The following is a 23,759-nucleotide window of genomic DNA, read 5'->3' as shown; positions in this document are numbered from 1 at the left end:
TTTTTTTTTTTTTAAGGTTTATTTATCCATTCAAGAGACAGAGAGTGCAGCAGGAGGGAAGGGGCAGAGGGAGAGAATCCCCAGGTGGACTCCCTGCTGAGCATGGGGTCTGATATGGGGCTGGATCTCTTGACCCATGTGACCATGACCTGAGCAGAAACTTGAGTTGGACACCCAACTGACTGAGCCACCCGGGCACTTTGTAATGTTTTTTTTTCAAAAAACAACAAAACAAAAACAGAAAGCAGTTTTATTGAGATCTAATTCACATACCATGTATTTTGTCCATTTAAAGTATATAATTCAGTGGTTTTTAGTATAGTCCTGTTCAACCATCACCATAGTCAGTTTTCATCACTTCAAGAAACCTCGTGCTTTTTTAGCTATCCATTCCCTCCCTCTCCACCCTCAGCTAGGCAACCACTAATTTGCTTTCCATTTCATAAATTTCCCTGTTCTGACATTTCATATATTGAATATTATAGTATGTGGTCTTTTGTTACTGGCTTCTTTCACTAAGCATAATGTTTTAGTGGTTCATCCGTGTTACAGTATGCCAGTATTTCATTGTTTTTGTATGACTGGACTATTCCATTGTATAATTGCTGAATATCTATACACTTGTCTGTTGATGGACATTTGGGAAGTTTCTGCCTTTTGGCTATTATGAATAATGCTGCTATAAACATTCAAGTGGGGGCCCCTTGATGGCTCGTCGGTTAAGCATCTGCTTTTGTTTCATATGATTCTAGAGTCCCTGGATGGAGCCCTGTGTCAGGCTACTTGCTCAGCGGGAGTCTATTTCTACCTCCCCTGCGCCTGCCCCGTTTCTGCTCTCTCACTCTTTCAAATGAGTAAATAAAATCTTTAAAAAATAAACATTTGAGTACAAGCTTTTATGTGTATGTATATTTTTATTTCTTATCTAGGAATAGAATTTTGAGTTATATGGAAACTGATCATTTGAGGAATTTCTAGATTGTTTTCCAAAGTGGCTACGCCATTTTGCATGCCTGCCACTAGTGTATGAAATTTCTAGTATCTCCACATCTTTGCCAACACTTGTTACAAGATTTTTAAATTTTTAGCCATTCTAGTGGATATGAAGTGGTATCACACTGTGTTTTGTTTTGTGTTTCTCTGATGACTATGCTGAACAATTTTTCTTGTGCTTATTGACCATTTATGTATCTTCCTTGGAGAAATGTTTATTCAAATCCTTTGCCCATTTTTTAAATTGGGTTATTTATTAATGAGTTGAAAGAGTTCTTTATTCTGTACACAAGTCTCATTATTTGCATATATTTTCTTCTATTGTGTGGGTTTTTCACTTTCTTAATGGTGTCTTTTAAAGCATGAATGTTTTTAATTTTGACATACTAGTTCATCATGCTTTTGGTGGATCAGGCTTTTGGTATCATGTCTAAGAACTCTGTAATCCTGGTTATGAGGGCTTTTTCCAATATTTTCTTCTAAAAGTTCTATTATTGTATGTTTTACATTTCGATGTGTGACCCATCCAAAGTTATTTTTTTTGTAAGCTGTGTAATGTAGGTGGACCTTCATTTTTTTGCAAATGGATGTCCAATTGTTTCAAAATAATTTTTTGAGACTCCATTCTTCATTAAGTTGTTCTTGCACTTTTGTCAAAAATCATATGGGTCTGTTTTTGGTCTTTCTAGTCTATTCCATTGATCCATTTTTCTATCCCTTCACAAATGCCAAACTGCCTTGATAATTGTAGCTTTATGATGAGTCTTAAAATTGGGCAGCCGGATTCCTTCAACTTAATTCTTGTTCAAAAATTGTTTTGGCTGTTTGAACTCTCTTTGCCTTTCGGTATAAAGTTTAGAATCAGCTGTATTCAGTCTGTCTACCAAAAGTCCTGCCCTTAGGGTTTTCATTGGAATAGCATAAGTCTTCCAATCCTTGAACATGGAGCAGCTCTCCATTTAGGATCTCTTTGATTTCAATCATGAGCATTTTGTGATTTTGAGCCTATGGAATATTTACATCTTTTCTTAGATTTATTCCTAAGTGTTCATTTTCTGGAGCTGTTGTAAATGATATATTTTTTGAAAATTGTTTCCAGTTGTACATAGTGCAAAGAAATGTTTAATTTTTGTTTGTTGACCTTATATCCTGTGACCTTGTTAAAATCACATATTAGGGGACGCCTGGGTGGCTCAGTGGTTCAGCGTCTGCCTTTGGCTCAGGGCATGATCTCGGAGTGCCGGGATTGAGTCCCACATCGGGCTTCCTGCATGGAGCTTGCTTCTTCCTCTGCCTATGTCTCTGTCTCTCTGGGTCTCTCATGAATAAATAAAATCTTTTAAAAAAATCACTTATTCTAGGAGTTTTTTGTTACGAATTCCTGTGATTTTCCTCATAAACCATAAATAGGTTTCATTTAGTTTGTACTACTCCGTATGTCTTTATTTTTTCTTGCTTCATTGCATTGGCTAGAATAGAAGAGGTGGAAATGTCCATCCCTGTCTTGCTTGGTTTTTAAATTTTGATTTGATTTTCAAATTTTGAACCTGCTTATATTTTCACACATCCCAAACTTGGTCATGGTGTGTTACTGCCATTTACGTATCTGGATTTGTTGAAGATTTCCATATCTGTTAATTTGTGATATTGGTAAATAGTTTTTTGTTTGTGTTATCTTTATCTTGGTTTGGTGTCAGGGTGATGCTAATCTTATAAAATGAATTGGGAAGTGATTCTTCTATTTCTTAGAAGAGATTGGTAGAATTTGTATTGTCCTCTTTCAGTGTTTTATGGGATTTGCCAGTAAGATATTTTTTTAAAGATTTTATTTATTTATTCATGAGAGACACACAGAGAGAAACAGAGATATAGGCAGAGGGAGAAGCAGGCCCCATGCAAGGAGCCCGACGCACGACCCGATCCCGGGACTCCAGGATCATGCCCTGGGCCAAAGGCAGGTGCCAAACCACTGAGCCACCCAGGGAACCCCTTGCCAGTAAGATTTCAAACAACAAATTCAGTTTTTTAAAATAGAACTTACTCAGATTACCTAATTTTGTTTTAATTTGGTTTATGTTAAGTTCTGGTGGTTCTTATCTTTCACGGAATTCATTTAACTTGATGTGCATAGTTGTTTCCTTAGTGTCCTTTTAATATAGCATTATCTATTTCAGTCTTGAGATTGGTCATTTGTCTTTGTCAGTCTTGCTAGACATTCATCAATTTTATTGCTTTTTTCAAATAGTTTTTGGTTTTGTTGGTTATCCTTATTTTCAGTTTCATTGATTTTTAAACCCCTCATTTTTTAATGACCTTTTCCCATCTGTTTGCTTTGTGGGTTTTATTCTGCTTTTTCTAGTTTATGTGGAAGCTTTGAGACTTTTTTTTTCATAATAAAAGCAATTGATGTGAATTAGTCTAAGCACTGGTTTAGCTACATTTCATACATTTTGATGTTTTCACTCAGTTCAAAATACTTTACTCTTTAGACTTACCCTTAGAACCTTGTTTAGAAGTTTGTTGTTTAATCGCTTAAGTATTCATAGATTTTCCTGTTATCTGACATTTCTAGTTTATGATCAGAGAACATACTTCATAATTTTAGTTCCTTTAGATTTCTTAAGGGTTGTTTTGTGACCTAAGATATGGTCTGTCTTGGTGAATGTTCCATGTATTTTAAAAGAATGCTTATTCTTTTGTTTTAGGATGAAGTTTTTTATGTCAGGTAGATCCAGTTGGTTGTTGGTATTACTGTTTTTCTATGTTCTTGCTGATATCCTAAATTCCTATAAATTACTAAGAGGTTTGAGTCTCCAACTGTAGTTGAATCCTTGTCCATTTTTCATATTTGAAGCTCTGATGTTAAGTGCATACAAACTTAAGATTGTCAAGTCTTCTTGAATTCTTTTATCTTTATTTAATGATCCCTTTTTATGCCTGACCAATTGCTCCAAAATCTTTGTCAAATTAATGTAAAACATTGGCTTTTTATTTTTTTATGGATTCTCTACCCTCAGTGTGGAGCTCAAATTCATGACCCCAAGATCATGAGTTGCATACTCTACTGGCTGAGCCAGCCAGAGCCCCCCACCCCCCAAACTGGCTTATTTTAATCCATCTCATTTGCCTTATGTTTACTGGTTTTGGTTTATGAAAAATTACAGGTTTTATATTTAGTAAGCAATAAGTAGGGAGAATCTCAATCAGACCTCACCCAGAGTGTAGAGCCCGACATGGGGCTTGATCCTCTAACACTGAGATCATGACCAAAACTAAGAGGACACTCAACTGACTGCATCACCAAGGCACAGCTGTCTGCTGTTTTTGATAGTATGCCACATAATTAGAAATATGTAAGGTTCAGGTGTTTAAAAACTACACTGTAAAGAGGATTAAGTGTATCTAGTCTTAGTCAAGTGGAAAAGGAACTTTCCTATATAAGTTTTTATTTCAATTTTCTTTTTTTTTTTTTATTTCAATTTTCAATTAACTCTTTGCAGTGGTCACTTTGTCTTCTTAGTTTAATTAAACACGAACACTTCAAAATCCTGTTTCAGTTCCAATTACCAATTTACCTAAGCAGACTAACACTATACTGGTTAGTTACCTGTCATTACCAACCACTTTGCTGGAATGCCATTTAAGGTAAGACAATTTGCCCAGAACTTCAGGTGGGCTGAATATAAGGGTGAATTTGTATTAAGAATATCCATAATACTGATGAATCTAAATGACACAAGTTACCAATACTGTGTCAACACCACCTTTAAATGCACATTAAATATATTTATCCTAATCTTCTGTTTTCTGAAAAGCCATTTGAAAGTAAATTAGGTAATGGCCATACGATTAATAGTGATTTTGTTTCTGCTATCATACATCTTCCTGCTAAATTTAAATATACCGGATGGAGATAGCTTTTTATTGTGGTTCTAGTATCACATTGACAAAACAGTTAAATCAGAACAGAAACAAATAGAAACTACCTGCAAAGGAATGCATTTCAGTAACTTTATTGAAAGGTATAGCCCTTAGTACCAAAACATAACGGTAGTTGGTTAGGCTATCTCTGCCAACTCAGAATTAACACTGATGTCAAATTATTGAAATATGTCAGCTTTTTGGGAAAACTGAAGTTATCCATAAAACACAGTTCACAAAAGTATAAGATATATTGTGGTTCTTTGGTTTATTTTCCAGTGCACATTTACCCATAACATGTCATAAATGGGTACAGCCATTCTGGATGGACACAAGCTACTTGCTGCACTGAGTAACTGTTTACATCACTTTTAATACCGTAGATCTCCTTACGGTCACTGACTTAATAGAAAATCTCAAATACTACCTTAGCAACTTCATAATTATGAGGATGCCTACTGACTTTTTAAAGACTTTCTTTGGGGACAGGAGGGGCAAGTAGTGAAAGTATATTCTCTTCCTTTAAAAATTCTAAGTTAGAAGCAATAGTTTTTATAAAAACAGCCCTTAGTAAAAACTTCTGGAGTGTTAAATCAAGTTTTTGGAGCATAGTTATTTTGAATTACTAACACAATAAAAACAAAGTTTCTTGATGGGATTAGATGGAGGCAGCAAATACTGTGTAAATTTTACTATGGATGCAAACCACCAGTTTTTTAGGAAAAATATTAACAATAACTTAATATGCCAAAATAACTAAGCCTGTAGTTTTACTTTTATAAAATGCCCTCAAATTTAAGTGTAATTCCCAAGTAGCAGTAAAGTCTAGATCTCGGAATTATCTATTATTTGCACTATAGGTACCAAGAAACCATTTTCATTGCCTAGAATAGTGACCCTTGTTATGCCTTAAAAGTGCATTTGTGAAATGTTGGTTTTAATGTATACCTCATAATTTAGAATTTAATTAGGTTACCACTTTTGATACCACCTAAATATAATATATTGACCCAACATAGAAAGTTGGGTCAATGTTAGAAATGAAGATTCACAGTTTACCTTCCTAGGCTTGTTATTAACATTTCACATTTATGCTCTTAGCTTTCATTTGTATGCCTCACAGATGAATTTAAATTTAATTTAAATTTAATTCCACTACAGCATGTTAATTAGGTAGTTTTCCCAAATCTGAGAACATCAATGCTAATCTAGTTGTGATGTTCTGAGGCTTCACAGCTTAAATTCATTATAACATCATGGAATCCATAGCTCAGGATTGTGGAGAAAGGCTTCAGAGAAGAGCTTTTTTTGTTGCTGTAACAATCCTATTTAAACAAACAAAACATCAAGTTATTAGAATTCTGCCAAACATAGAGTATTATTAACTGTTAAAAATCAACTGCTTAACAGAAGATTTAATAATCATGTCATATGTAAATGTATTAACATTTAGCTTTGAGTAGAAAAAGGTTAAATTACAACTTAAATTCAGATGGTAAGAATATATATCTTATATTAGTGACGAGATTTTAATTTTTATGCACTTTCCAGTGTTCCAACTGCAATTGCAATGATATACAAATATAGTGTTGAGATACCTTGGCAGTTTGCAGATACCTAGCATGGAGACCATCTGCCATAATTTACTTTAAGTACAACATCCAAGTTCATACTGATTTTGCTTATAAGCTGACAGTCTTGAATTAGTTCATGTATGGTTCAAACTTTTGGTCCCGTTTTCCTGCTTAGGCTTGTGTTAACTTCAATTGTGCCAGAACTTGGGTCTACATATAGCAAAATGATGTGAAAAATAGTGTCTTAGTGCTTCTTTTGAAATTCAGGTTATTAAAGAGGATGTGATTTTCTAAGCTGAGAATTTAATGAAATGGCTAATGTACATATCAAAGGCTGGATAATTCCTTACTCTCAGGCTATTGTATCTTAAATGAAAAAATGCCCTCAAATATTAACTGACTAGATCAGTGAAGTCATTTTCCCCATTGCTATTCTAACTCCATCTTGTTTATTTTTGATAATAATTCATTTAGTTCTTGAATTAAACAATAAAACTATAGTGCTAGAAAATTTTCTCTATATGGAGAGTAACTATGAACCAAACTTACCAATTAAGGGACCATTTCAGGAATTGTTGGAAGGTGGGTTATTCTGTAGTAACTATGCTTCAATTGCCGTGCAGTACGTCCAGAAACAATCCATTTCAACTTCTGAACATTTGGTTTGGAACACTTGTTTGATGAATATTCAGTTAAACACTTGGATACAAGTTCTTGCCAGAAGGTCAAATCTCTGCCATTTATCTGTGCATAAATTAAAAACAAATTATTAGTAACAACTGGGCACCTGGGGTGACTCAGTTAAGCATCTGCCTTCGGCTCAGGTCATGATCTTGGGGTCCTGGGATGGAACCCTGCATCAGGCTGCTTGTTCAGTGGGAAGTTTGCTTCTCTTTCTCCCTTTTTCCCTCCCCTCTGCTCAAGCTTTCTCTCTCACATATACTCTATATATCTTTAAAAAAAAAGAAAATCCTACATGGGGTGCCTGCATGGCTCAGGTGGTTAAAGATCTCTTTCTTTTTAAAGATTTTAATTAGTAATTCATGAGACACACACACACACACACAGAGAGAGAGAGAGAGAGAGGCAGAGACACAGGCAGAGGGAGACATGGCTCCATGCAGGAAGCCTGACATGGGACTCGATCCTGGGTCTCCAGGATTACACCCTGGGCTGAAGGTGGCACTAAAACGCTGAGCCACCTGGGCTGCCCAAGATCGGACTCTTGATTTCAGCTCAGGTCACACATGATCTCATGGTCATGGAATTGAGCCCATGGGCTTGGTGCTCAGCAGGGAGTCTGCTTGAGATTCTCTCTCTCCTCCCCCACTGTACTCTAAAATTAAAAAAATGGTCCTACAGTATATAACTACAGCAATAATTGTGATCTTACTAACGTGTCTTTCCTTGTTAAATAAATCTGAGGATAAGCTACTCAAGTTTCAAATAGACACATCTCATTTTACTTGAGGAGCTAGTACAAGTGGTTTAGTTTCTTTTATAGCTGTTAACACCATTTAGGCTATGACCTTGACATACCTTGGAATGTGTCTGAAGACATTCTATTCCTTCAGTTAACTCTACAAACTTCTGTGCTTGGATCTCCAGTGCAATGATAGACAATGCCAACACAGAAGGCTAAAAGAGATAAATTTTAAGTAAGTATTGAGTTGAAAATAGGTATATAAATCAGTTTTATCTTTATAAAATATTTACCTTTGCTTTAGAAAATATGATCCTGCAGTGGCATGCCTTAAGTTGAGCTTCTAGTCTTTCAAAATTAAGGCTATTCTTCCTTTTAAAAAGAAAATGAAAATTAGATTAATTTTATGTAGAATGTAGTCAACGAAGGATGTTTAGAATATCTAAGTCATTTTAAAATGAAATTTACGCACACATCACAGAAAATAAATCATTTGAAGAATTCCCTTTCCTTCAGGAGCATTAACTTCTTGAAGATACCATACATGAATTTAAAATAATTTTACCCCCGCCAAAAAAGTATCATGTTACAACTATCAAGTTTTCATTTTAATCTATTTCTGCAGTTACTGAGTTCTTTTTCCATAAATCTGGTAGATACTTACTAGGTTCTAGGAGTTAAGTAGTCTATAAGTGGAAAATGTAATTAAAAAAAAAAGTTGAAATGTCCTTTAATCCCAAGAATTAGCCTTCACAGACTTGAAAAAGCTGTTGACAACTGAAAGTCTCGCTTTTGTTGGACAGTGAAATGAAATCCAAGGAGCTGCAGCTGTCATTGTACTTTTTTACCCCCTTCATTTTACTTTTGATTGGAATTATACCAAAATACTGAATTTATGCAATATCCAGAATACCATTTTGATTTCCAAATCTCCTTTGGTCAAAACAAAGATTACATACCTTTCAATTGGTAAGTTCTCTTGAATAAGTGAGTAGTAGAGTTGCAGAAATTGAAAGGCAGTAGTAGCTTTGACTTTCCAACACACTTTCTCCAATACAATCTTTTCCATTCTCATCAAGTCTGAAACCGTGAACCTATACTGGCTTATTCGGATCAAGTCAGTTGCCAATGGGACATTCCTTTCCTCTTCTATTGATTTAACAGCCAAATAGAAGCAGCTCAGCCCAACACAGCCAAGGTGCTTGGGCTGTACCTAAAATGACAATGAGCCCATGTCTTTATTTTATTTTTAAAAGATTTCATTTATTTCATGAGAGACACAGAGAGAGGCAGAGATGTAGGCAGAGGGAGAAGTAGGCTCCCTGTAGGGAGCCCAATGCCAGATTCGATTCCAGGATTCTGGGATCATGACCCAAGCCAAAGGCAGATGCTCAACCACTGAGCCACACAGGTATCCCTCTTTAGCTTATTTTAATTAATAAATAAATAAAATAATCTAGAACTCAGATGCATTATTATTAAAATGTATCTTTGAGATCTATTTCTCAACTGTGAAGGACTTAATAGAGATCCAATCATTCCTCAACTCTAGCCTGTCAACACTATGTATCCACTTGGAATCAATTTTGGAGAAACTGGACTAAGTGTCAGGATAATATTTAACTTCAGCCCATAAATTCTTTTTTTCTTTTCCTTCCTAAATCATTGTAGAACTGTAAGCATTATGTTCTAGTTGGACCAAATAAACTAACTGATCAAAGGCTTATAGGAGGATCAAAGCTCCTTATGGCTTATGCACAAAATTTCTTTCTAAGATGTGTTTTTCTAGGCTCTTTTCTTTTTAATAACACATGTAAAATGGCTTTTAAATGGTTTAGCACACACTATTTACTCTGCCTGTAAAGCTCTATCCACTGCCAATCTTTTATATTTATTTATCATTTCCTGAATGTCTACAATGTGACAGAATCAAATTTCTATCCACTTGAAGTTCCACGTTAAATAAAACTTTAAGAAGTTTTTACAGTGTTTGTATCCTCCTTTTCTTGGAATCTCTTCAGCAACATATTTATTTCTCTTTGGGGGTTTAAGTATCTTTCTTATTATGCCTTGCATTGTTTTACAGTTATTGGTACAAACATTTTCATATAAGATTGTAATATACTTAAGGGACAGATGTATTATTATTAATCTGTGCAACATTTATAGATTCAAAGGTAGTGCTGGCACATGGTGTCTAAACAATAGTTAAAAAATTAGTCTGTTGAGCAAGTTTCTTGAACCATCCAATTCAACAAATGTGGAATTTCTTCTGTGTATGAGGTGTTGTGTCAGGTACTGAGGACTAAAAGATGAGTTTCTTTCCATTTGTCACATCATCTCATCCACTCATGACCATGGGCACAAAAGGCAGATATATTTTTAACAGTAAGCAAGTTCTGAAATCTACACAGATGTCCTGCTTATCCAGTACAGGGAAATAATTACATAAATGCTCCTCCTTCAGAAGATACTCTCTTCTCTACTGTATGCCAACTGATGTTGAAAATAGCAAGCTAAACAATATATGTATGAATAGGTCTAGGGCTAAAACAATTAAAACTTTATATATGACTAGAAATTAAGAAGTATATTCTATTGACCAAGTGGTTCACAGCATAAAACAAAACAAACCGGTAATTCTTAACCACAATCTAGCATTCTGCCTATAACACATTTCTTTAAATTTAAAAACAACAGTAGATAAATGAAAATACCCAACCTATCAAGAAAGATTTTAAAAAACAACAGCCAACTCTCATACTGGGAGTCTGCAATTATTTGCTAATATTTTTATTTTTCTTTTTTGCTAATAGACTTATTATTCAATGTCAAGTTTATTCTAATTATACATTATTCTTGATTATGAAGGAAGAGCATTAATGCTAGAGTACACAGAATCATTGAAATGTTTTGGCTACTTGATGAAAATTAAAAAGGTCAAGTTTTTGAATACCAGCCCAAAGCTAGAGAAATTCATCTCCAAAACGAAATGAGTAAAACCAAGAAATACTTAGTGCAATGTAGCTTTAAACATACCTTCATTTTGGACAGGAATCTGTCCAGTAAATTCACAGCTAGAGAAAATGTCTCCGTGTCAAAGCCAAAGAACTGAGTTAGACTAAGAAGATCTTTTACTTCAAAGTCCCTTAGTCTTGCAGTCATTCTGAGGCCATTATCGTGTGCAGATTCAATTAGTCTCAAGCCGCAGACCTTTGGCTGACATCTGGACTCCTGTTCCAATAGGGCATTCAGCTGGTGTAGCAGTTTCTGAGATTCAGTTGTTGTCAGTACTTCTATCATCTATATATAGCACAAGGCCCAGAAAGGAGTGTAAGAAAAGCCCTTCCTGCCTTGTATCATGCCAAGTGCTTTATACACAAGTTTCCCCTCCCCCAGTGCTGCTAGTGAATCTAAGTCCTTGCAAAGTGCCATCTGTTACAGCCACCCCTAACCCCCACCCGACCAGTTGGTCACATCCTAGACTGTGAGTTCCTAGAGGACAGGAGCCATGCCTTAAAAACATTAAAAATCTTCAAGAAATACTTGTTCAAGTCATTCACTGCCAAGAGATAACGGACTATTGATACTGTGAGATGGGGCGCCAAAACTCTGAAATTAGACGGTCGTATGTAATTGCCCTATATTGAACTGCCATACTATGAACTGTTAACGTTAGTTAGTTTTACTTAATCCCTATTTCCTCATCTGTAAAGTGGGTATGAGGTTCTTACCTACCTCACAGGCTCGTGTGTTAAAACGGGATCACCTAGGTATAGGGCTTAGCACAAAGGTACCCAATAAACACTGGACAATAATATTTACTTCTCTGAAAAATGAGGTAACAACATTTGTCTCTCCGAATGGCTGTTAAACAAGATGATTCATGTAGAGTTTTGCACAGTGCCTGACACACTGCGCTCAACCATCGTTAACTTTTATTGGCGAAGCTTAAAGGGCGCTACGGGAACACGCAGCGAGGGCGTGAGGTACCGTAGGCTGCAGTATGCACCTGGGAGTTTCATGAATTTAAGAGTCGGTATCCCACAGCTCGTCAGTCCCAGCCACAAGGTAAGCCCCGGTACGAGCGCACCTCCCACACCAAGGGACAGACAGGGCAGGGGATCTTCCAAGGCGCGCGACTGAAGGGAAGCGCGGACGAGGAATCCCTAACTACGGGCCCAACGCTTTTCCGCCGTGGGCTGGTCCCCGGGACCCCGCCGACCGGACAGTAAGACCGGCCCCGCCCCTCCACGCTCCGACTAGCCTGGACTTGTTGCAAACGGAGAGTGAATCGAGGGAAAGAGCGCGGGCTGGACCCGCCCCTCGCCCCACATCCCTCACCCTTCACCCCTCACCCTTCACCCCTCACCCCTCACCCGGCTCCTCAGCCGCACCGCGAAGCCAACCCCCAAGGCCCCGCTCACCTTGACCGCGACTGCGGCTCCTCAGCCGTAACTACCCTCCCCGGGCCTGCTCTCACCTCACCCCGCGGTAACAGATCCGATAGGCCCACGAGGCGAGGGGACTCGCGGGTAAGAGGGGAGAGGCCCGGGGAGGGGGAGCCGTCCTGGGCGGAGGTCTCCGCAGCGCCGCCCCGACGACACTGCCCACCACAGGGTCAGCTCGGAGCCGAAGGGGCAGCGCCTGACCGCTTGAGTAATATATTGGAGGGCGGGGCTTGCCCCTGGTGGGCGGGAGAGGGGGGATTTTAGCTTCTGATTGGTGTAGTTCTTTTGATGGATGGCCCCAGCCGTCCAAAGAGGGCTGGTCTGGGAGGGAAGAAGTCCAGCCAATCAGCACACACTTCCCATTATCCCGGAGCCAAATTCTCCGCCCCTTGAGGCCACGCCCCTTGCCTCTTAGCTTCTCTCAGTGGGGAGTTTCCCAAAGTGTTTTCAACCAAGAAGTGGTCGAGCTAAATGGTGTGCGCAGTCCGTCCCGGGTCAGGTCTCTCCTGGCAGCCGGATTGGCCAGAACATCATTCCAGAATGTATGAGAGTTTTAGTCCCCTGCGGTTCAGTAGAGCTGTTCGGCGTCCTCTTTGTAAAAATACAGTGACTAATTACAAAACACAAAGTAAACCCTTGATTTTTCGTTACAGGGTGGAGAGGTGGTGAATTTTCTATGCGGTGGTGTATTCTATAGGTTTTTCCTTGTGAGCTTTGGAAATCCATTGATTCTTGCCTTAATTTCCTTTTTGTACGATTTATCAAAGAATGGAGCTGGGGTAGGTAAATTCTTGGTCTTCACCAATTTCCTGAATTTTATTTTTGAGCTAATTAAAAGTTGGTAGGTTTTTTTTTTTTTTTTTTTTTTTAATGGCTTAAAATGGAAGGTGCGTGTTAGACTCTTAAGAGGAGAGTACATGGGAAAATATTTGCAGTGACTATGAATCTAAGTCCACAGACCCAGGTGTGAAGGGGGCCCATGCCAGATAGGTGGGAAAATAATTAGCCTGAAGCCTTCTTGGACTCCCCTCCGCCTTCGCTCCCTTACAAGTGAGAAGGGTCTACATTAAAAGGGTCTGAGGACTGATGAGGAAAGAGTTAATCAGTTCTCAGAGCTGTACTTGGATGTCTCTGCTATCATGAGCTCTTTCTGGTTAGTAGCATCCTGAGCTATAAAAAGTGAAAATCTGAAAGATTTACTGGTATCCCTTCTCTTTTCCCTGAGGTGTCTTTTGACCAAGCCTCAAAACGGGGGCAGAGTTGTGGAGAGGAAAAGAGAAGGAAAACCAGGGAGAAAACTTAATACCTCAATGTAACACCCCAGCCACAACAATAGGTTGGTTGACAAAATGCAGCTTTTCAAATGGGGAAGAGGCCCCCATCCTTCTTGAAAACAAACTTACATAATGAGTATAAACGGACAATTTAAAACATTTAAAAAGTATTCACTACAGTAATGTGTGAGTTTACAAATGTACATGTTTCTCTTTTGGCTTTTAGTTACAGAATTAGGAATATGTGTATATATACTCATTTACTAATATCTATTGAAACATGTGCCAGTGGAGAACAAAATATATTGGTACCTGTCCTTGTGGAATATGTAGTCTTGTGGACACTATAAACACATGGACTTTGGAATAAAACTTATTTTCAAATCGTAGGTTACTAACTAGCTATGTGACTCTTAAGTTATTAAATCACATTAGTTTCCATTCTTTTCTGGCAAGTAAAAGTACCTTATTCATAGGGTTATTGAGAGGATTAAATAAAGCAAAGTACATAAAAAGGTAGGCACTCTGCCCAGAACACAGTAAATACTTGCTAAATGGTAGCCTTTATTATTAAATTATTAACATTTCTTTTGAAAATGTCTTGCTCAAACATACATTTGATTGGGCTTTTTCTATTGTCAGATTTAATCTTCTCAGTCCTAGAATCAGAGTTTAAGAATTGTTTACTTAAAACTAATAAAAGTATCTAAATTGCATTAATTCCTAAATCTTTTATACTTGAAATTTTCATGTGAGGCTTTAGGTAATATATCAGTGTTTATGTAATAAAACTGTTTCACATTAGGATCTTATTTTTTGAGATCTGAAATTCCCTGAAAGTAATCTGAAAGTAATGATCTGAAAGTAATTGTTTTGACTGCTCTGAAGAAAACTTGATTAAATATGAAGCAAGTCAAATGGACATTCCTTACCTTTCTCCTTCCCTTTACTCCCACTGTCATTTATATTTGATAATATTAGAATGTTAGTCTATCACTTAAATAATTGAAAAGAGATTATTTTTATAGAAAAATGAGAAAAATGAGCAAATTAGAAATTAGAAAAATGAGCAAATGTAAGGCTCAATTACGTACTCTTGTAAAAGAAAGAAAATGAGCCGCTTATTCGCTATGAAATTATTTATAAAGATGTGTAGATTTAGTAATGAGTTTCAGGAATGTTTCAAATGACTGGCTTCTCAGGTATTTTCAAGGCTTGAAGATATATACAGCTGCCATCTTTATACTTTCTTCTCTGTCATCGGTTAAGTGCAGCAAGAACCAAAGCTCAGAATAATGGCCTTGAGGTTGGGCAAGAATCCCAGGCAGTCACAGGAAGATTTAATCTTATTCTCTTCATTGTAGACTGCAGAAGTGCCTTTGAGCAACAGAAGTTATAACAAGTAGGTATAACGGTGGTCCTGTGTCAAATGCTGCCCAGACTCCCAGGGAAGTTCCTAATTGGTTCTGTCTCCAAACTAGAGATTGGAGGAGGTTCTGCACCTCACCATCTCTTTAGGCTTCTTGACAAATGTCTGGAACTTTTGTATGTTGATTTTTCCAATTGTGGTGAGGGATCAAGAAGTGAGGATCAAAAAGATTTCACCAGGGTACCTTCCCCTCTGCTTTCTGATCCTTTCTGGCACTAGTTATTACAATCCCTACCACCTCTCCAACTGTTTGCTAGAACACCTGCTCAGTATTATTCATATAAAGAGAGCTTGTTTGGCAGTGGCCTTTTTGAGTCTTTATTAGCCCTTGGTGTACCAGAGAAATTGTGTATAGTCTGGGTGGTTGGGGGGGGGGGGGTGGGCGGTGGGCAGGGAGAAGGACACATAGAAAATAGTTTAGTGATGTCATGTCTATCTTGCCATTCAGTGATTCTAACTACCTTAGATAAGCTAACCCCTTCCAACTAATTGAGGTTACACTACATTCAATGCAAAACTAAACTTCGTAGGTAACCACTGCTACCTAAAGGCACTTTGGGGGGGGGGGGGGGGGGAGAAATAAGACAGTTTAATGATGGCTTCCTTGGTTTACAGACAACAGGAGGACAAACATTTCTCTCCATGCACCGGTGCAATGAAATCAGGCGAGTGGCAATCCCAGGACAGGAGCCATGGAACTCAGAGCCACCGCTCAGCCACTCAGTCGCGTGGTCCCAGCAGCGGCAGACACCGGGAGGCGGGGGACGGCCTGGCCTCCCGGGGCGGGAGTGAGGGGCCAGGTGCCGCAGGAAGTGAGGGGCGCGGCACTGCCCCGTGCTGGTGGGAGAGTGTGGGGGAGGGGGCGGGGAGCCAAGCGCCCGGGTGCGCCCCGACCACAGGGAGCAGCTCAGTGGCATCAGCTGTCCCAGCAGAGCTACCCTGGGGGCCGGAACCAGGCTGCGCTGGGGGGAAGGCGGCGGTAAGAGCCAGAGCAGAGGAGGAGCACATGCTGACTGCCTTCCTCGTGCGCACGGAGCTCCTGGTGACCCAGCTGCACCTGGCAAGGGGAAGAGCGCTCCCGAGATCCTGAGATCCTAAGATATCTTCCTCCGATGAAGAACGTCTGCTACTAGATGTCTGAGTGCTTACACATCAGCTTGACTTACCAGTGGATATTTTCTTAACAATTGCATTAAAAAAAAAAAAAAATCAAATGGACCAGTGAAGTGTTTTCAAAGGAGTAGTCCTTGAAAAGGGTTGGGAATAGCATGGCAGGTTAGGAGGAGATCTCCTGCTCCCTAGCATTTGGTCCAGTTGACATAGACTGTTGAGTGCAGGGCTCAAAGCCAAGATCAGCTAGTAATAAAATGAGTTTGTATTTGTTATATGCTTCCCATTTGGCAGGGTGTGTATTGAATTTAAACCCATATGATCTTACTTAGTTCTCTAACAATTCTGATATTATTATTATTATTATTATATTATTACTATTATTCAGAAGTGAGGGATATCCTGTATACTTCTTGTTTGGTAGCTACCCTTTACTGTTTAATGAATATAGATTATACATAACTTGAATTTGGATATTATTGCATTAAAAATAGCTTTTATTTTGGAATATTTCAGACTCATTACTCAGCTTCAGTAGCTATCAACATTTTGATCATGTTGCCTATTTACTTTTTGTTTGTCTGAACATTCAACAAATATTTACTGAGGACTTTGAAGGTGCCAGACCATTGTATTTTGTAGTCCTAGACTAATAATATAACTTTTGGGACACAGGGTGGGTTGGTTATTGTTCTCTGTGAAGATAAGAAGTTGGAAGGATAAACTGGATCATTGTCATCCAGGTGCATTTCTTTAGTCTGAAGTCCATGCTGGAGGATTCTCTGTGGTCTGCTGCTTTAGTAGGACAAGGTGGGGATGGGGAGGGGATAGCAATTCCCTTCCTTATAAAGGTTTCTGCCTAGGCTGCTACCCATTCTTCCCAAAAGCGCATGCACATATACCTTCACATCTACACAAAAGGTTTTGACAGAGTTGAGATTTGGAAAATGAAGTATTACATATTCTGATCTTGCTTTTTTGTCCAGTTGCATTGTACTAGAATAACATTATGTCATAGGTCAGAACTTCTGTTCTCTACGTTAGCCTTAAACTGGTCAGGGCCTTCCCTGCTTCATGTCACCGTGTTCCTCATTTCTTTAGCTTCTTCACTCTAACTCCTGATCTGAGTTTTGAAAGGTTTAGCCAACTGAAGAGGCTGGTACAAAGGGCATTCCAGACAAAAGTAGCAATACTTGGAAAGGTACAGAGGAAAGAGAGAGTGACAACTCACTCTACAAATGGAATAGAGTTTACTCTGGCTAAAGGTTGGAGGGTGTTGAGGGTGTGTCTACCAATGAGATGGAGGAGAAAAGCACTGTTTATCCTAAAGAGCCATGTAGACCATTATACCATTCTTGGATTTTTTCGGACTTTATTCTACAGGTTTTAGAGAACCAGCCATGGAACTTAAAGAGATTGTCACAATTGGATTGTGATTTAGAATGACCCCTGGGCATCAGCATGAGGGCTGAAGAGAGGGCCAAGAGTGGAGTTCAGAAGAGTAGTTGAGAGACCATTGCCTTAACCTAGGAAAAGAAGTGACAAGATTGAAGCAAGGGAGTAAGAGTGGGAATGGAAAGAAGGAGATGGATTCAAGGGACCTTTTGGGGTACAAGTTGATGGATTGTGGATACTGATTAGGGGATCAGGAAGAAGGAAGAGTCAGTAATGATGTTCAGATTTCTCATTTAAGCAGAATGGAGATTCTGTTTATGTGCTCAGATCAGGGAATATAGGAAAAAGACCAAGTTTTGGGGGGACGTCCTTGAGCTAGTGATGCTTGAAGGACTTTCAGGTAGTGCTGTCTGAAAGGCACCCAGAGAAATCTTTGGTGCTGCAGATAGCTTTGGGATTTATCAAAATATGGGTAGGTGGGGGGTGATTTGAGTTGTGGAAGTAAATCAAGGACAAGAAATATAGGAGAGGATGTGTTATAGGAATCAAGAAAGTGTTTCAAGGACAGAGGGAGGATATTGTAAAGAGGATAATAGATTGAGATGTATGAATAGAAACGTATGAATAGAAAGAGAGAAAATGAAATCAGTGAATATATAAACTACTCTTGCAGGAGGTTGACTGTGAGGGGTGGAGGTAATGGGTGGAGGGTACATATAATTTTGAGAGAGATATTTTGCTTTTCAAAGGTGAGCTAGATTTGCATATGTTTAAATAATGACAGGAAAGAGCCAGCAGAGAAAAAGAAGCATCTGACTACTGGAACAATCTAAAGCCTTCTATGACACTAGTCAATTTACATTTGGTCAGCTGTATTGTTATAGAAGCTTCTAGTTAAATACTGACAGATTACAATGGAAGGGAACAACACAAAGAAGCAGAAATTCTATGTACTTGGCTTGAAATTCTCTAACTAGATCTGAAGAAACATCACTAAATGCTTTATGCATGTTTATGTTGTCTGTAGCTATATTATGTTCATAATTTCCAGTTTGAAATTATTTAAAGGGCTCTTCTTGATTTAAAATATTTTGGCTTGAAAAAAATAAATAAAATATTTTGGCTTGTCAAGAAAAATTCAAAAAGAAATATTTTGGATTGTCAAGTTAGGAGCTTTAAATCAGGGTTGAAGTAAGAGTAATAAATAAAAACATGCATTTTATGTGCCTGTGTGTAGTTAAGATATGGTAAGAACAAGGCGTCAATTTGCTTAAGTCTTCGAAAATATCTAGCCTTTTGTTGGAAGCCAATGCATAGATTTAGCTCAAATAGAATAAAAACCTCAGGAACATCATGGAAGTTTCTATTTTAAATGGAAAAATACATATATTTACATCATGTAACCCTAAATACAGTGTATGTGAGCATGAAAATACCTGGATGTGGTAAATAATACTGCCAAATAGCACATACAGAGCTTTCTGTAAGACATTTCCTGCCAGGGGCACCTGGATGACTCAGTTGGTTGAGCATCTTGATTTTGGCTCAGGTCATGATTTCAGGGTCATGAGATAGAGCTCTGTGTCTGCTTGAGATTCTTTCTTTCCCTCTGCCCTTCCCTACCCTCTAAAATAAATAAATAAATCTTAAAAAAGACATTTCCTGTCAATCCTTGCCTTGTAGAAGAACTTTGAATAATTAAAAGCTGTGGTTTGGTTGAGACACCAAGGGTCCAGACTACAGTCGGGGTCTCAGTTTCCCTCCCTATGAGTTCACAGTTTTTTAACAGTACATCAAAAATTGTGAGGTTTAATTGGACTAATACATGGAAAGAACACACGTAAGAGCTCAGTAAATGTTAGATATTATTATCTATAAATATAAGTAACCTTCTGAGAGATGAATTATAACCCATAGCACTGCTGACATCAGTGACTAAGTATATTTAAACTAAGCAATGTTATCAAGACTTTGCCCTTCATTACTTACAATAATAAGTTAGTCTTCCAATTGTTTTAACCTTGAACTAGGAATTCATCTCCTAATGTGTCAGCTACAAGAGTTCAAAAGCTCAAAAACTGGGAGGAGTTGGCCTAGTATAAATCTGATAAACATAAACCAGTATTTTAGTTTTTTTTAAAAAGATTTTATTTATTTATTCATGATAGACATAGAGAGAGAGAGAGAGGCAGAGACACAGTTAGAAGGAGAAGCAGGCTCCATGCCGGGTGGGTGCCTGATGTGGGACTTGATCCTGGGACTCCAGGATCACGCCACGGGTGAAAGGCAGGCGCCAAACCGGCAAACCACCCAGGGATCCCCTGTATTTTAGGTTTTTCTTTATAATTCCTTCTGTTAAACATTTTCCTTAAATGAACTTTCCTCTAATATGGAAGTGTATAATGATTCCCATCAAGAGGTAATAGCGTCTTCTGTTTTTAGTGCCCTTCATTGTTGACTGAGGAATTTCACATGTATTTTCTCACCCAAACTTCCTAGAATCCTTGCCAGATTTTCAGGGCAAGATTGTTTTGGTTTGCTAGGCTTCTATAATAAAATATCATAGACTGAATGGCTTAAATGATAGAAACTTATTTTTTCATAGTTCTAGAGGCCAAGTTCAAGGTGTCAGCGTGTTTGGACTCTCCTAAGCCCTCTCCTTGGCTTACAGAAGTCCACCTTCTTGCTGTGTCCTCACATGGACTTTTCTCTGTGCTTGTATCTTTCTCATTTCTCTTCCTCCTCCTCCTCTTTTTTTTTTTTAATTAAATAGCCCTCCCACCCAATGTGGGACTTGAACTCAGGACACTGAGATCAAGAGTCACATGCTCTACCAACTGAGCCAGCCAGGCACCCTTCTTCCTTTTCTTTATAATGACAACTATCATATTGATTTAGGGCCATACCGTTAGGACTTCATTTAACTTTTTCTCTTTAAAGGCCCTATTTCTAAATATAGAGACAGTGGGGTTAGGGCTTCAATATATGAATTTTGAAGGGGACACAGTTTAGTTCAGAATAGGTTGTGATCCATATTTTCTTGGAGAGGGCAGTAAGGCCAGAGATTTCTCAGGGTCACTTGCCTTGTGGTTAACTTTTCGTTCTATTTTCCCCCATTGCTCATCTCACATTCCCTGCTGAAATTACTTCTCCAGAAATAATGCTTTCTTTCCTTTTTCTTTCTTTCTTCTTTCTTTCTTTCTTTCTTTCTTTCTTTCTTTCTTTCTTTCTTTCTTTCTTTCTTTCTTCTTTCTTTCTTTCTCTCTCTCTCTCTTTCTTCTTTCTTTCTTTCTTTCTTTTTTCTTCTTCTTTCTTTTTCTTTCTTTCTTTCTTTCTTTCTTTCTTTCTTTCTTTCTTTCAGTAGGCTCCATGCCTAGCATAGAGTCCAACATACAGCTTAAACTCATGACCTTGAGATCAAGACACCTGAGATGAGATCAAGAGGTGGACACTTAACTGACTGAGCCACCCAGATGCCCCTCCAGAAATGCTTTCTTGGTGGTATGTATTTATGAAATGATGTGAAGTTCATGGACAAAAGAATGATGTTTTATCCACACCTGAAATTCAAGTTCAGAATTTCATTGTTTGATGGTACTTTGTTCAACTGTTCAACTGAACTCACTGTCTTAGACTACACTATTTTTAATTTTTAGATGGTCATTTCAGTATAGCTTTTGGACTAGGTTGAGAAATTAGTGGCTAGCTTATTTTAATGCTCTCTAATTCACAACCCCTTTAACAATAAGCCCTTAAAAAGGGAAAGAATCTATTAAGAAATTGCTAGCAAGGGATGTGATGTTAAGAACTGCTCTTGGGCAATGAATTAATTATTGCTTGTTCCAGATTTTCATTTTTTTAAAACAGTGGAATTAATAGAGACATCTTATGAGTATCAAAACAAATCCACTGTAGAAAAAAGTCTGTTTTTCCTCTACAGTTCTGGAGGCTGAGGTATTCAAGATTAAGGTCCTAGCAGATTTGGTTCCTGGTGAGCCCTCTTTCTGGTGTGCTTATAAGCCACCTTTTGGCTCTATCTTCACATAGCAGGGGGAATAGGGGTCCCATGGGTTGGGAGGATGGAAAGAAGAGCTCTTTAATCCCATCAAGAAGGTCCCACCCTCTTGACCTCATCCAAACCTAATTATCTTCCACAGACCCTCCCCCCCCCCAAATCCCATCACATTGGGGTTTAGGGCTACAACATATGAGTTTGGGGGTGGCATGTTCACTTGGTAACAGAGAAGTTTCTATGTTTTGGTTGTTATGAATAATGCTACATTCATGCACATGTTTTTGTGTGGGTATATATTTTTAATTTTTGTTGGGAATTTACCTAGCAGTAGAATTGATAGGTCATATGGCAGCTCTGTATTTAATATTTTGAGTGATTGTCAAGCTGTTTTCCAAAGTAGCTGCACTATTTTCCCTTCCCACCAACAATGTATGAGAGTTCCAATTGCTCCATATCCTTGTCAACACTTGCTATTTTCTGTTGTTTTGATGATAGCCATTCTAGTGGCTATGATGTGTTATCTCATAGTTTTGTTTTGCAATTGCATGATGACTAGTAATGTCAAGCATATTTTCATGTGCTTATTGGTCATTTTAATATCTTCTTTAGAAAATCCTTTGCCCATTTTTTATTGTGGTAAACTATTTATCAGGTAAAATTTACCATTGTAGCCATTTTTAAGTGTATAGTTCATTGGCACCAAGTATATTCACATTGTTGTACAACTATCACCAGTATCCATCTCCAGAATTTTTTCATCTTCCCAAACTGAAACTCTGTACCCATTAAACAATAAGTCCTCTTAATTTGATCCCCAGCTCTTGGCAACTATTATTATACTTTTTGTCTATGAATTTGACTATTCTAGGAATTTCATATAAATGTAATCATACAGTATTTATCTTGTTTCTGACTTAGCATGATGTCCTCAAGGTTCATCCATGTTATAGCATGTGTCAGAATTTCTTTCCTTTTCAAGGGCGAATAAATTGTATCATGTACCCTATTTTGTTTACCCGTTTATCAATCAAAGGACACTTGGGTTGTTTCAATATTTTAGCTATTGTGAATAATGCTGCCATGAACATTGGTATACAAATGTTTCTTTGAGACCTCGCTTTCAAATATTTTGGGCATATTGAAGTGGGATTGCTAATCATATTATAATTCTATTTTTAATTTTTTGAGGCACTGCCATATTATTTTCTGTAGTGGTTGCACCTTTTTACATTCCCCACCAACAGTGCACAATCGCTCTAATTTCTCCACATCCTTGCCAACACTTGCTAATTTCTTTTTCTGTTTTTGATAATAGCCAACCTAATGGGTGTGAAATAATATTTCTGTGGTTTTAATTTGCGTATCTCTACTGATTTGTAATGCCAGGCATCTTTTTAGTCCTTTTTTCTGTTCAACTGTTGTTTAGATTAGATGTCTTCTAAGACCTAGGTCTGGGCACACAGAAACAAAATACATGATCTGGGATCTCAAGAAGCTCTTAGCAGAGTGTAGTCTGGTGCTTAAAATCATCTTTGGGGAACAACTGGGTGGCTTAGTGGTTAAGCATCTGCCTTTGGCTCACGTCATGATCCTGGGGTCCTGGGATCGAGTCCCACATTGGGCTCATCGTAGAGAACCTGCTTCTCCCTCTACCTGTGCCTCTGCCTCCCTCTGTGTCTCTCATGAATAAATAAATAAAATCTTAAAAAAAAAAACCCAAACCCTCTTTGAATTTAGGCTAGCTCTAGATGTGTGATGTTGGGAACATTACTAACTTGTCTGAGTGCCCATTCTCTCTTCTTCCTAAAGGTAATAACACCCATTCCACAGGAATTGTGTCTTTTCATGTTCTTATTGGCCATTTGTATATGTTCTTTGGAAAAATATCTATTCAAATCCTTTGCTGAATTTAAAATAAGGTTTGCTGTTGTTGAGTTGTAGATATTCTTTATTCATTTTGGATATTAACCCTTTATCATATATATGGTTGGCAAACATTTTCTTCCATTCCATAGGTTGCATTTTCACTCTGTTGATTGTGTTCTTTGATGCACAAAAGTGTTTCATTTTAATGCAGTCCCATTTTCTATTTTTTTCTCTTTTGTTATCTATGCTTTTGATGTCATATCCAATAAATCATTACCAAATCCAATGTTACAAAGCTCTTCCCCTGT

At 38.0% G+C, this 23,759-nt stretch overlaps 1 protein-coding gene and 1 long non-coding RNA gene across 2 annotated transcripts; one reads left to right on the top strand and one right to left on the bottom strand.

The window, feature by feature from the left end:
• Positions 1–4,990: 4,990 nt before the first annotated feature.
• Positions 4,991–12,559, bottom strand: CCNG1 (cyclin G1). The gene is made up of 7 exons (XM_041749474.1): positions 12,339–12,559; positions 10,951–11,214; positions 8,871–9,124; positions 8,205–8,283; positions 8,028–8,126; positions 7,038–7,232; positions 4,991–6,239 (listed from the first exon to the last, which is right to left on the bottom strand). The coding sequence occupies exons 2-6, from the start codon at positions 11,212–11,214 to the stop codon at positions 7,041–7,043; spliced, it is 888 nt and encodes a 295-aa protein (XP_041605408.1). The 5' UTR covers positions 12,339–12,559; the 3' UTR covers positions 4,991–6,239; positions 7,038–7,040.
• Positions 12,560–13,015: 456 nt separating this feature from the next.
• LOC121488256 lies at positions 13,016–16,254 on the top strand. The gene is made up of 3 exons (XR_005987005.1): positions 13,016–13,141; positions 15,001–15,038; positions 15,681–16,254. It is a non-coding gene; the product is annotated as an uncharacterized LOC121488256 (long non-coding RNA).
• The last annotated feature ends 7,505 nt before the right edge of the window (positions 16,255–23,759 follow it).

The sequence above is a fragment of the Vulpes lagopus genome, chromosome 3, assembly GCF_018345385.1.
Source record: "Vulpes lagopus strain Blue_001 chromosome 3, ASM1834538v1, whole genome shotgun sequence".
Lineage (NCBI taxonomy): Eukaryota > Metazoa > Chordata > Mammalia > Carnivora > Canidae > Vulpes > Vulpes lagopus.
The sequence above is the reverse complement of the archived record's forward strand: the minus strand, read 5'-3'. Positions and strand labels throughout refer to the sequence as shown.